We start from the raw sequence: 12,858 nt of genomic DNA on the forward strand, positions 1-12,858 counted from the left end.
TTTTTTCCAAAATTAAGATTAGCTAGTACCTACTAATGGTGATCAAGCAAAAGTAAGCAATTGCACAATAAACACACTTGAATGAACAAAACCAATTTACTAAACATAGCAACAAAATACCAAATTACAATTTAAGTCAACAAAATAATTCTAGCAAAATAAAAATTAACTCATAATTGTGCAAAAATTACAAAGTTTAAAAGAAAAGAGAGATAGAAATAACAACCCATTTGGAGCTTGTCACAATACTCCAAGTTCCTCTTCCAAATTTCTCTTCTTCTTCCTTTGAATAATTGCCAATCTCCAAAATAAAAATGCTAGATTAAAACCCTAAATAAAACTCTCTCTCTCTCTCTCTTTTTTTCTTTTTTTCTTTTTCTTTTTCTTCATTTCTTCACTGTGTGGTTGTTGTAGGCGTCAGGGCTCCAAAAAGACCCAGGCGCCTCTTCTATTTATGTTCACGCCTACTGCCCTGCTTTTTTTCTTTTTTTTTTACCAAGCACACATATAATGCATATATGATCTTGTAACCACCAACATAGCCCTACGTGGCCCATGCTTCCTTCTCTTTTATTTTTTTAATTTCTTTTTCATTCAATTATTGAAACAAAGGCCCAATAACAAAATATCAATATATTTGGACTTTAGTGATTTTAATGACACTTTGATGAAATATTAGCCCCATAATTTTGACCCATGTGATAAGTCCAAAATATGCATTTAAACATTCTACAAAAATACACAACATTAAGATTAACACTTATAAAATGGAAAACTAAATTAAATTGATAAAATATTACAAAATTAATTAAAATTTAATCTAAAAAATACTAAAATTAATATTTCTGCAAAACTAAATAAAACCAAATAAAAGTCACTAAAATAAACTAAAAATACTTGAGAACAAAGCTAACTTAATGCCCAAAAAAATATAAATAACTCTATTTTCATAGAGTTATCAGTAAGATTGAGTTGGTTGAGTGGTTCAACATTTACAAGCAACCGTGAATAATGAACACGAACAAGGCATTAATCAACGAAAAGCACTTAGCCAAGTGATCTCAAATAACCAAAACAATTCCCTCATTAGATTGAAAGCTAAAAAAGATAACCATTGAGTCTGCACTATTGTCTACTACATCATACACTAAAAAAAACACCATCACGCTTTTACATAACGGATAAGTGTGCAACATAAACGGCTGCAGAGGAGTCTTCGACTCTACAAAAAATAAAAATGAATATGAGGAGAGTATACTATATACATCATCTATAGAGAGTGTTTCTTTGATCATCTTCCATGTTACTGCGATTATCAACTTTCCATGCACGCTTAGATTAGACTGTGTTGAACAATTTCTGTGAAGAAGTTGAATGGATAATGGATAGGCTCGGCTCCATCCAGTTTTTCTTTGCAAATATAGCCAACACATCCAATTACTAATCCGTGCCCTTGGTAAAGAGAAGTTTCAGTAACGCCAAAGATCCTCAAAGTATATACATCAGGTACAGAGAGGAACAAAAGAGTTGTCATTTGTCACTAGAACCAGCCACATACGAAACAACGACTGTGATATCATCAAGCTTTCCCCCATAGTAGCGGAAACCAGCATCTTGAGCAGCTGTGGAAAACGGTGTCTGCCTGTCCTTGTCCTGTGCTCGTTGACGCGCCAATGCTGCTATTTTTTGAGCTGTTGCCTGAGGCCCTAAGCCAGCTCGCATGGCATGCACTACTACTGCCGTTATCTCATTGTTGTACAAGTTGTCAAAGAGTCCATCAGTCCCAGCAATGATGACATCCCCGGGAGCTACAGGTACTGTAAAAACCTGAATCAAACAGTCAACTTAGCACCTTATCATTCAGCTTATGAAAACAACCACGGAATGTTAACTATTCATGAAAGTTACAAACTATAACTACTCATTTAAAGCTTTACAATCCTAGTGATAAACAAGTTTCAAGTGTTTACTATCTCGTTTGTATATATCATATAATTAGAAATAAAACTCACAAAACTTGAATAAATGGCAATATAACTTCGAAAGACAATACGACATATACAAATTAACAGACCTGGCCAGAGCTAGGTAAATCACCATTATTTCCACTTTCCAATTGAAAAGTGAAATTAAAATCATGCTGCTGCACTGGTGATCTGAAGATTGTACACCCATCTCGGACCACAATAAACCCACTGTCACCTAAATTAATGGCATGAATTCCCTGCAAGATGAGGCCAAAGATATATTTAAGTTGCCCACAAAATGTTCCATAAACAGTATCAATGATCAAAATAGGATACCAAGTGACAAAAAATAAGTCTCAGTTCCCAACTTCCTATTGTTCATTCGAAAACAATAAATTGAGTCCATCCATGTGTGGACATATAAAGAAATAGAAATGAGCCTCCAATCAAAGTGAACGACATTATAAATTATACTGACTAATTTTACATTTGAAGTTCAATACTCGCTCCAAGTGAAGTCACTGCTGGGGTACAATATTAAAAACATCATGCTTATGTTGATCGATCAGATTACATAGCATTCCATTTATCCCTTAATAGATTAAATTCATAATTACACAGTATCTGCTTTAGCAGCGAGATTATACACTGCAGTATCATGAATTCTCATCACATATAAAACCTTCTCAAATATTTATCTGTGAGTACCAAATGTCCACATATCAGACGCCCTAAGTTGTGTAATATTAAATAAAGCCTATTATTGTGACATGCTAAAGAATCTGGCATAATAAAAGCTGCATACCTGCTCATTAAGTGCTATAATGCACGCTGTGGAAGAACCCTTTGCTTTAGTACTTGAGTGAGCTTTCTCCAAAACCCTTGCTGGGTCAATGGAACCCTTGGGTTCTTCTTGCACAGCAGTTACTGAATTAGACATGAGTTCTCTGGAATATAGTCCTGAATCCACACCATGATCTGCCCAGCCACCAACACCATCGGCGACCCCTATTGCTTGTTCATCAACGCAGATAAAGTGAGCATCCTCACCACCAGTTTCTTCCTTATCTGGGTGGGGTAAATAGCATGATGCTGAGACCAGTTTTAGAGCCTTTCCAGGCTTACTGTCCCTGTATTGTTGTAATATCTTTAGTAATTGGTAGCACTAAAAATGGATATTATGTAACACGAGGTTTTAAAAAGGAAAAAAAAAGGGTCAAATCATCAATCTGATATCCAAATGACTCAACCCCAGTTACCCCACTCTCCCACTAATATAGTATCTTTTCGCAGTCCCTTTCATGTTAGCACCATAAAGAGAACATAATTCAGTCATGATGCAGCATATAACTATAGAAGTATTTATTGAACGTTTATATCAAAGAGCAAACAATACTGTTCATAACATAATACGGGGAAAACACGATTATGATTTTAACAAGATAAGTAACATACTGATAAGATGAATCTGCAGAACTAGAGGGTTGCTCCTCGCGGGAAGAATTGTCAAAAGACACATCATGAGCAGGACCAGCAGAGAAACATGAAGAAGATGAGCTGTGAAACTCCTTTGATCCTGAATCTATAACTGGGTAGGAACCAAACCACCTCCTCCCAACTTCATATACGAAATACCCATAGATTGCACTATTGTTGGGTTGGCCATGATTTTTCAAACTCATAGTAGCTTTCTGGAAGCTGTCAAAAGTTCTGTTTTTGCTGCTGTATATTACACTGTTAGTGTTACTATCAGTTAATGGCAGGCGGTGTTCAAGCCTTGATGTCAAATTACTTACGTAAAATTCACCAAATACAACTCTAGAACCGGAAACAGCCATAGGTTTGCTCAACTTTTCCTTGTTTGAAAATGGATTAGGGTCAGAGACGAGGCAATCGAAGTGATACCCACAGACCTGAAGTGAAGGCCCTGACACTGATGGTATAGAGAATGTGCGCGAAATAGCTCCAACAACAGAAAGATTTTTTCTTTGATTAACTAATTGTGAAGCTGCACTTGCAGCAACTACATTGCCTGGTCGTAAAAGTGCTTCAAGATCTGAAAGACTTGATAGTGATCTGGAAAACAATCTAGAATTTTCAAAAAGAGATCTTCCCTTCCCAAATAAAACTGTTACGGAGTCCTGGAGGGCACCATCATCACCTACAATCGATCTCTGAACTGCAGATCTAAGCCTTGAAAAATAAGGTGGGGGCATCTTAACCTCTTAAATGAAAAAAAATTGCTACAACTCGTCTACAACAGAGAACAAAACCAGCACCAGAACGTGCGGAAGTAAATCTCATAACTCCCTATACCATCTATTGCATCCTAACCACTCTAATAACATCACCAGATTGGAAAACCTGAAAATGACAACAAAACAAGGCTAGTGAACAAGCTAATAGCGTTGTAAACAAATTAAATTAGAAGATAAACTAATTCTAACAAAATATTCTCTAAGTAAGCAAATATGATAGTATTTCAATCTAAGCCGAGTATTTTTCTTTTCCAGATATATGGCAATGAATTACATAAACAACAGGATATTTGGACAGATATAATGGAAATACTAATTACATAAACAAATCTCAATACAAATAATCAAAAATTCTATTAATTAATTATTTGGCTTCACCATAAGCCGATTACGCCGCTTCACCACCGCTTTTTGTTCAATATTAAATTAAAAAAGAAAAAAAGAAGAAGAAGAAAGATTAAGAGGAACAACATAAATCTGTTAGAAATCTCACCTGGCTAGGCAATCGGAATCAGAAACCTTTAACCCTAGAAATCCAAAAGAAAAAGGTAGGCTCGGGCTCCACGGATAGACTGGAGTCGACTCTGTGGAGTTAGGTGGGAGAAAACGGGCACGAGCTCCTCTCCTCTGTTCTTCTTTATCTATCCATCTTTCTTTCCCAATATATTTGGGATCAGCTTCAACCAGCTAAACAGATAAACACTGTTTGGGAACCAGGAAAATATTTGACCAGCTGAGATTAAAGCTAGGGTTTTAATTTTCCTAGATTTGTAATAATGATGTATTTATAGCGCCGACTTATTAAATAAATCTCCTGAATAGTTGTTAAATTGGCGGTACGGATGGTTGTTTGTTGTGTTGGATTTACGAGAGGGTAGTTTAGTCATTTTATTAATGCTAGTTTAACAGAGACAACGTCCAATGGGTAAGACTTTTGGATTTGTGGCTTTTCAATTTCAAGCGCCATCTCCATTTGCCTTCATTTGTTTTTATTCAAAAAAAAAAAAATATAAGGTGGATAAACTATGACGATTCCGGGCTTTAAAAAATAGAATATGGAGTACCAAAGACTGTTATCCATCAATTATACTATTTTTTTAAATTTTCTTTTTTTCTAAAGGTGAAAACAATTTTTTTTAAATAAAAAAACAACAACAATGTGGTTCCTAAAATTTGGAATATTGTTTTATATTTGTTTATGATAACAATTAATTCAATTTTTTTTTAATACATATATATATATGTCAATCTCACTGCTAAAATTCAACTCTATAATTGCTGATGAGGGCAGGGCAGGCTTTAGTTGGCAACTTGGCATGGATTTGGACTGTTGAGTGTGTTTTTATATGTAATTGCTGCCGAGTCAAATATTAATTTGATACTGTTTCATTTTAATAAAATAATTTAGAATATTCTTAGAGTGACAATTAATGAAATGTAATATTTTTTTAGAAAAAAATATATATTGTTTTTTCCCCTTCACATAGCTTATATGCAATCAAGCCACCAACGGAACGGCTAGTCGTTTAGCCAAAGAGACAAAAATATTTAAGTGAAGAAACATAAATATATGTGGATTGATAATGTTTGTACAAACGAGATAAAACAAAGCATAAAATATTTTTCAAGTTTTAAAAAGAAAAATTCTTTTTTCTTTTTTTCTTGAAAATTAAAAGAAAAATTATTCTTACAAAAATATATATATGGGCACAAAAAAAAATATGGAGCACTTTTTTTTGGCCCCATCAGGCAAGAGTGTTGTTTTTTTATAGCTCATTGTTTCTCATGTCCGTGCTTCGCTGTCAAATGATGATTTTGATATTTCTTTTATTTTATCTTCACAAATTTGGTATTTGAGGAACAAGTCTAGAGTGGGGAGTCAAGTCCGAAGCCTAGAGATTTGGTGGAGTGATGCTTTAATTTCTGGCGAACTTTCAAAAGCAACAATGAGAGAAGGACCAAAAAGTCAGGTGCGAGCGGCTGTCAAATGGGTTCCTCCCAAGCTTGGAGAGTTCAAGATCAATGGGTTCCTCTAACTGCTCTAGTGCAATTTCTTTGTTGTCAAAAGCTTCAAGCTACACTGGTCACTTAGATGGAATCATTGAAAGCATTAAAACTTTGTCTCTTTCTCTCTAAAGCTTCAAAGGTTTTTTTGCTTAATTTCAAAGAGACTAATAAGTTAGCTCATTGTTTGGATGAGTATACTCTAGATTGTGGAGTTAGGGCTCGTTTGGTAGGTCCTATAAGAGTCATATTGTATTAAATAACAAGTAACATTATGTTTAGATAAAATATTGCATAGTATTAATTATTACGACCATAAATTTTAGCACAATGTGAATAATATTAATTAATACATAACAAATAATTCGTATTAGCTTGTATTATAATATTTACAAAGAGTCCGAAGTTGAAGACCTTGGCCCCAGTCCTAAAATCCAGACCTAGACCCAGACCCAAACCTAAACCCAAACACGAACCACGGACACAAACTCTGAACCTTGATCCCAACCAGAACCCGGACTCTAAACATGGACTTGGACCCCGACTGACCCAGGACCCCGGACCCCGACCCAGACTCCTGGATCCCAAACCTCGACCTGAACCTCGAACTGAACCTCGAACCCTGACACGAACTCGAACCCTGACCCGGACCCAGACTCGAACCCAAACCCCAGACCCTAGACCCGAACCTTAGACCCTAACCCAGACCTGAACTTGGACTCGGACCCCGGACCTTGAAACCGGACGTTGACCCGACCCCAGACCCAGACCCGAACCTGGACTCAGAGCTAAACCAGAATTGAGACCTGGACCCCAAACCTCGGACTTGGACTTCGAACCTTATTTTCAGTATTGTAAAATATTCATAATTTTTTGAAAATTTTATAAGTGATCCTAAATAGTTACAACTTACACGATCATTAACTTTGACTAATTTTTTTTTGAATGCCAACATATAAGTAGTCTACTAGAATGACCTTTTAGTGGGTCTACTACAAATTTTTTTTATATTATATATAGATATATGAAATATATTTTATCTATAGGAAATATAGGAAACTTTGAATTGGTTTAAATTTAACTTAGGTATAATTTATTTAAGTTATATATATTAAGAGGGAAAAAGCATAACGTTACAAGTCTAGGTGACAATAAAATCGAGAACTATAAAACTCTCACACAGACCTATCTATTTCAATTTTTTTCTTCTTTGTTTTTTCTACTTTTTTGGTTGTGGGTCAGCCGAGTTTACGAGTTTTGAACCCGAATGTTCAGCCCTACTTTGTGAGGCTCCAAAACAGCTCTCTGGACGCATTGCAGCACCAATTCCCCTTTAAATTGTGCTGCAACGCCGATTTGCAGCCCCTTCAATAAACGCTGCAACCCCTAAGCCCACTTTTAAAATTCTCCTGCTATGACGAATAATATTTTGGTCATAATTCTCTTGATACGGTTCGAAATTTGACAATTCAAGATGTTTTGGAAAGATAAAAGACATCTCACAAATTTTATTTAAAACGTCTTCCTAAAAAAAATGAAAGGATCTTAATCAAAATGTCTTCACAAATTTTATTTAAAACGTCTTCCCAAAAAATGAAAGGATCCTAGTCAAAAACAGGCTTGAATCTTCAGACATAATCTTCGATCACAAACAAGACGTGTTAAACATCTCAAACTTAAAATTTTCCACTCACATCATTTTAAAACTTCAAAATTAATGTCAAATACATCATATTCATCTTATTTATCATGTTTCTTCTCATTACAATCCATATTATATACTTCATCATGAAAACTTAAAATAAGAAGAAAACAAGCCTAATTCTGCACAAAACACACTAAACATCTAAAAATAATACAAAATGACTCTCTAAAGTGAATCTAATTCACTTATGAATTTACTGAAATACCCTTTCTTCGGGGTGTACTATAGTCTTTTCTGTATACACCTCTCAAAATGGTCACGTTTATTTGTTTTCGTATTCAAGAGAGCTTTTTAGTCTAATTTTTTTTTCTATAATCGTGTACATTGTACTTGTTTAAAACCACTTATATATATTTAGAATATTCTAAATAATTTACAATACTAAAAATAAGATTCAAATAATTATTTATTACACATATAAGAAACAACACTACTCAAACCTTATTAATAAACCAAAATAAATGACAAGGATACAAGGATTGCAAAAGTACAAGTTTAGAAAAGAGTGGAATGGACTTCATATCTTCTTTTGTAGGTCTTTCCGGTTTAACCCTTCATGTTGAAATCGGCCTCAGAAGGATTTGAGCACCGTATTTAGGTTGCACCGTTATAAACAACATAGGAGAATGGACGTAGGTTGGTGACACCATGAGATAGTAACGCTGTATGAGGATGGCCAAGATTATTTTGGCCTCAACCATTGCTAGATTTTGGCCGGCACAAATTCTAGGACCGAGGCCAAATGGACAGAATGAAGCTACATGTTTCCGAGGCTCAGAAAACCTCGATGGATTGAACTCATTAGCATCTTCCCCCCATATCTCAGGTTCGTGATGAACCGCAGTCAATGCCAAATACAACTGTGTGTTAGCAGGAATGTCTAGACTTCCAAGCTTAACTTTCTTCAATGTCTTCCTCATCATCATTGCAGCAGGAGCATAGAGTCGAAGTGTTTCGTTGATTATCATTGTCAGCTATTATTTATTTATCAATGAGCAAAAGTTCAAGTAAAGATAAATTTCTTTTATAAATACTAAACTCTGAAAGACCTATAGATCAAGACTGAGAACACTTACAAGTTTAAGATCACTTAAATTATCTGCAAGTGGAAGTCCATTGAATCCGCAAACTCTAACTACTTCTTCCCTGGCCTTGTTCTGCCATTCCTGGTGCTGAGCTAAGAGAAGGAGAGCCCAAGTCAAGAGATTGGCAGTGGTTTCCTTTCCTGCAAAATAGAAAGTCTTGCACTCGTCTACGATTTCTTCTACTCCTAGTTTCTTTTCCTTGCCATCATGATTTTTATGTGAAGACATTAGAAGAGTAAGTAAGTTCCTTGAATTTTCACTTGTCTTGCTATTTGTCATTATTAGCCTCTTCACTGAATCACGAGTCTCCTTATCTAGTCTCCACCTCTCTCTGTTGTCCTTCGTGGGCAAAAACCTGTGTTTGTAATTGTAAACACCATTGCTTCGTTCAAAACAATACATGTACACCATTGAACAATGCTTATAATATTAAATTATAAAGATTTTGTAGCCAAAAAACAAGACATAAATTACCTGAATCCTGGAATATAGATACTTCTAACTGCCTTAGAGAAAAGATACATTTGCATATCTTGTAAGTCGAATATGCGTTTCCCTTCTTCAAAACTACTTCCGAAAGCTGATCTAGATATAATGTCTGCCGAAACTTCATGAATTTCCTTGTGCACATCTATTTCAAATTCATCTCTTCCTCCTCTTGTTTCCTCCCACTTTTCAACTTTTCTTATTATACTTGTTACCATATCTGGCACCCAACTCTAAAAAACGAAAAACAAAGAAACAAATCATGAAGATATTGCATAGATAACATTATAGTTTTGGGATAAAAGTTTTGTGCCATAGCCAAAATAATGTAGACGTGAAAATAAGATGCCTTTTCTTCAAAAAAAAATACACCCATTGTTATAATAATAACTAATGTAATTAAATTACTATACAATTTAAATTTTTTTAGAGCAAATAGTATTTGGTTTCACATTAGTATTTGTGGGATTCATAGTAATTGTTCTGGCCTTTGAGTTATATGGGAAAGTGTGGAGGAGAGAGTGAATTTAGTGGGGCATCTAAAACTCTCATTTACAAAATATTTAACACATGAAACTTAGACAGTTTTAAAGAAAATTCCACCCCACAATAAATACAAAAAAGTTAAAAATTTGTGTGTACAAATTCCATTTTGTGTTTAGTACCTTGACACGATCCATAGTAAAGGCTTGGTTTGCAATCCTTCGATGAAAAGCCCATTGGTCTCCCTCAAGCCCAACAAGGCCCTGTCCAAACAACTGCTTATTGGAGGGGTTAAACCCGACCTTTCCAAAATGCCCACTGGTGTTCTTAAGGACCTCCTTTATCAGAATGGGGTCAGCAATTGCCAACCTGGGCTTGGGCCCAAACCAATACAAGAAAGTCTTCCCGTACATGCGAGACCACCTATGGTAAAAAGGGGCCACCAATGGAAGCACATCGTTGTCGGTCAGAGTTGACTTTGACTGAATCTCGGTGTAAAGACGCCGGATTTGGGCTGTGTTCCCAAACAAAACACGGTAGCCTGGGCCTCTCACACCTTGCTTCTTAAACTGCCTCTGAATTTTCAATGGGACCCAAAGTGTGGAGTAGGCGAATTTTGCAAGGCTTACGAAGATTAGAAGTATAAGGAGAACAACAACAATAAGAAGCAATACACTCATCGTATTCAATTTATTACAGAAATTTCCTTTGCAGGGTTAGAAGTAGTACAAGATAAGATATATTATATTATACTTCTGTTTTGTTTTCACTTAGAAAAATACCACAATATGCAAAACTTGTAATCCAGAAACCTGACAAAGAAAAGAAAACATTACATGTGACATTAGAAGATAATCTACTCCAATTCCAACCAACATAATTAAAACTATGATCCAATCCAATGGTATTTAGGTTCAGAAAATTAACTCAAAATGAAAATAAGAAACCTCACCTTGATTGCAGAGCAATCGGAATTTGGAGTCAAAGCTAGGCTTGGTTTTTTTTTTCTATCGCACCGGACCCGACGTATTAAATAATAGTAATTATTTCACTAATACATAAAATCAATAAAAAGAATTTTATAGAATTTTAAATATTTTTATAATTTTATTTAAAAAAAAAACGGTATTTTTATGTTGTACTCTTGTTAATTTGTTGTTATTTATATGTCATTTATTATTGTTGTGTGGATATTATTTTCTTTTTACCCTTATATAATTTTCTTTCATATTATTTTTATAAAAAATCATAAAAATATATATAAAAAAAAATCTTAAAACCTAAAAATATAATATTTTTACAAAAAATTATATTTTATGTAATTATCCTAAATAATAATAGATTTTTTAAACCACATACTATAATTTTTAATTTTTTTTTATTTTATACTGTAAGACAGAATTTTTTTTAAAAAAATAAGTTTTATACTATATACTGTGTTAAGTTTTCACTGTTGTTCCACGGTTGTTTTTTAATTGTTTCACTGTTATTTTAATTGTTCTATTTTGTTATTTACGATTGTTTTATAAAAAGACAATATTTTTATAAAAAATTCTGTGACACACTAAAATTATATACTTTTACTCAAAATTTAATATTTTTATAAAAATCTTTTTTTATACATAAAATTAATAGAACAGAGCCGGTTGAGTGCCTTTTATTTATTATTTAGATTTGGACAAATCTTGGTTTTGGAATTTGGATTTTTGGGTAATTGTTTTGTGTCATATAGCAGTGTATTAGGAGAAGTTCATGAATCATGACTTTATTTATTCATATTTATTTTATTTGAGTATACTACTTTATTTATAGCCTCTTCGTGAATAATTAGTTTAATCGGATTTTGTCTTTTATTATGATATTTTATCCAAAATATTATTTTTAGGCTAATTTTCATATTTATACTGTCAAAATAAAAAAATTACGTTTTTACCAAAAAAAAAAAAATAAAGATCACTTTTACAATTTTTTTATTTTAATTATAATTCCATGGAGCCTCATATAAGAAATATAAAAATAATAGGCAAATAATAAGAAAATACAATAAAGTGAATAGTCCATATTTTTATATAAAAACAATTTTTTGACTTTTTTTAGTTAAATATGAAATAATTCCATTTTCAGATTTTATTGACCAATACTATAGAGGGTTGGTAATATGAAAGATAATGTAAAAGAGAGTTGATTAATGGGATAATTTCACAAATGCACAAAAATAACAAAAATATGATTTTACGGAATTTTAAACATTTTTACGATTTTTTTGATTTTATTTACATAAAATATAAAATACGGTATTTTTATGTTGAAATTTTGTTCATTTGTTGTTAATTTTTTGTTATATGTATGTTATTTTTTGTTGTTTTTTTGTTGTTATTTTGATGTTATTTTCATATTACTTTTATGTTGTTTTCTTGTTGATTTTATGTGTTTTCGTGTTATTTTTTAAAAAACCGTAAAAATGTAAAAAAAAAACATTATTTGAACGTAAAAATATAAATATTTTACAAAAACTAGTGCCTAATGTAATTATTCCTTGATTAATATTCTCAATTTATAATAATGCAGTTCTTTTAGTAGGGATACTTTATCAATTGAGTATTACGATCGAGTTCTTTGCTTTGGTAAATGCTGACGCATCTTCCTAATATATACATTTTTTTATTTTTATTTTTCCTCTCATTTGTCCCTGATTTTATTTATTTATTTATTTTTGATAAATTTGCCCCTGAAAATTGAGAAAGAAAGAAAAAGATAATTTAATGGTGCACAAAATGAGAATTAAAGAAGACAACCCATAGACATTTTCAGTACATATTAGTAAAATAAAAGAAAAATTTGCTAAAATTGGGATCAAATATAGATAAACA

The 12,858-nt window shown here is 33.1% G+C and overlaps 2 protein-coding genes across 2 annotated transcripts; both read right to left on the minus strand.

Annotated features, from left to right (window-relative positions):
• Nucleotides 1–1,066: 1,066 nt before the first annotated feature.
• LOC115700534 (probable protein phosphatase 2C 55) lies at nucleotides 1,067–5,268 on the minus strand. Its single transcript, XM_030628093.2, has 5 exons — nucleotides 4,719–5,268; nucleotides 3,423–4,331; nucleotides 2,773–3,097; nucleotides 2,075–2,224; nucleotides 1,067–1,827 (listed from the first exon to the last, which is right to left on the minus strand). The coding sequence occupies exons 2-5, from the start codon at nucleotides 4,181–4,183 to the stop codon at nucleotides 1,531–1,533; spliced, it is 1,533 nt and encodes a 510-aa protein (XP_030483953.1). The 5' UTR covers nucleotides 4,184–4,331; nucleotides 4,719–5,268; the 3' UTR covers nucleotides 1,067–1,530.
• A 3,035-nt stretch (nucleotides 5,269–8,303) lies between these two features.
• Nucleotides 8,304–11,048, minus strand: LOC115700542 (cytochrome P450 734A1). The gene is made up of 5 exons (XM_030628106.2): nucleotides 10,941–11,048; nucleotides 10,171–10,800; nucleotides 9,494–9,738; nucleotides 9,011–9,374; nucleotides 8,304–8,908 (listed from the first exon to the last, which is right to left on the minus strand). The coding sequence occupies exons 2-5, from the start codon at nucleotides 10,666–10,668 to the stop codon at nucleotides 8,489–8,491; spliced, it is 1,527 nt and encodes a 508-aa protein (XP_030483966.2). The 5' UTR covers nucleotides 10,669–10,800; nucleotides 10,941–11,048; the 3' UTR covers nucleotides 8,304–8,488.
• Nucleotides 11,049–12,858: the final 1,810 nt, after the last annotated feature.

This window comes from Cannabis sativa, chromosome X, assembly GCF_029168945.1.
Source record: "Cannabis sativa cultivar Pink pepper isolate KNU-18-1 chromosome X, ASM2916894v1, whole genome shotgun sequence".
Lineage (NCBI taxonomy): Eukaryota > Viridiplantae > Streptophyta > Magnoliopsida > Rosales > Cannabaceae > Cannabis > Cannabis sativa.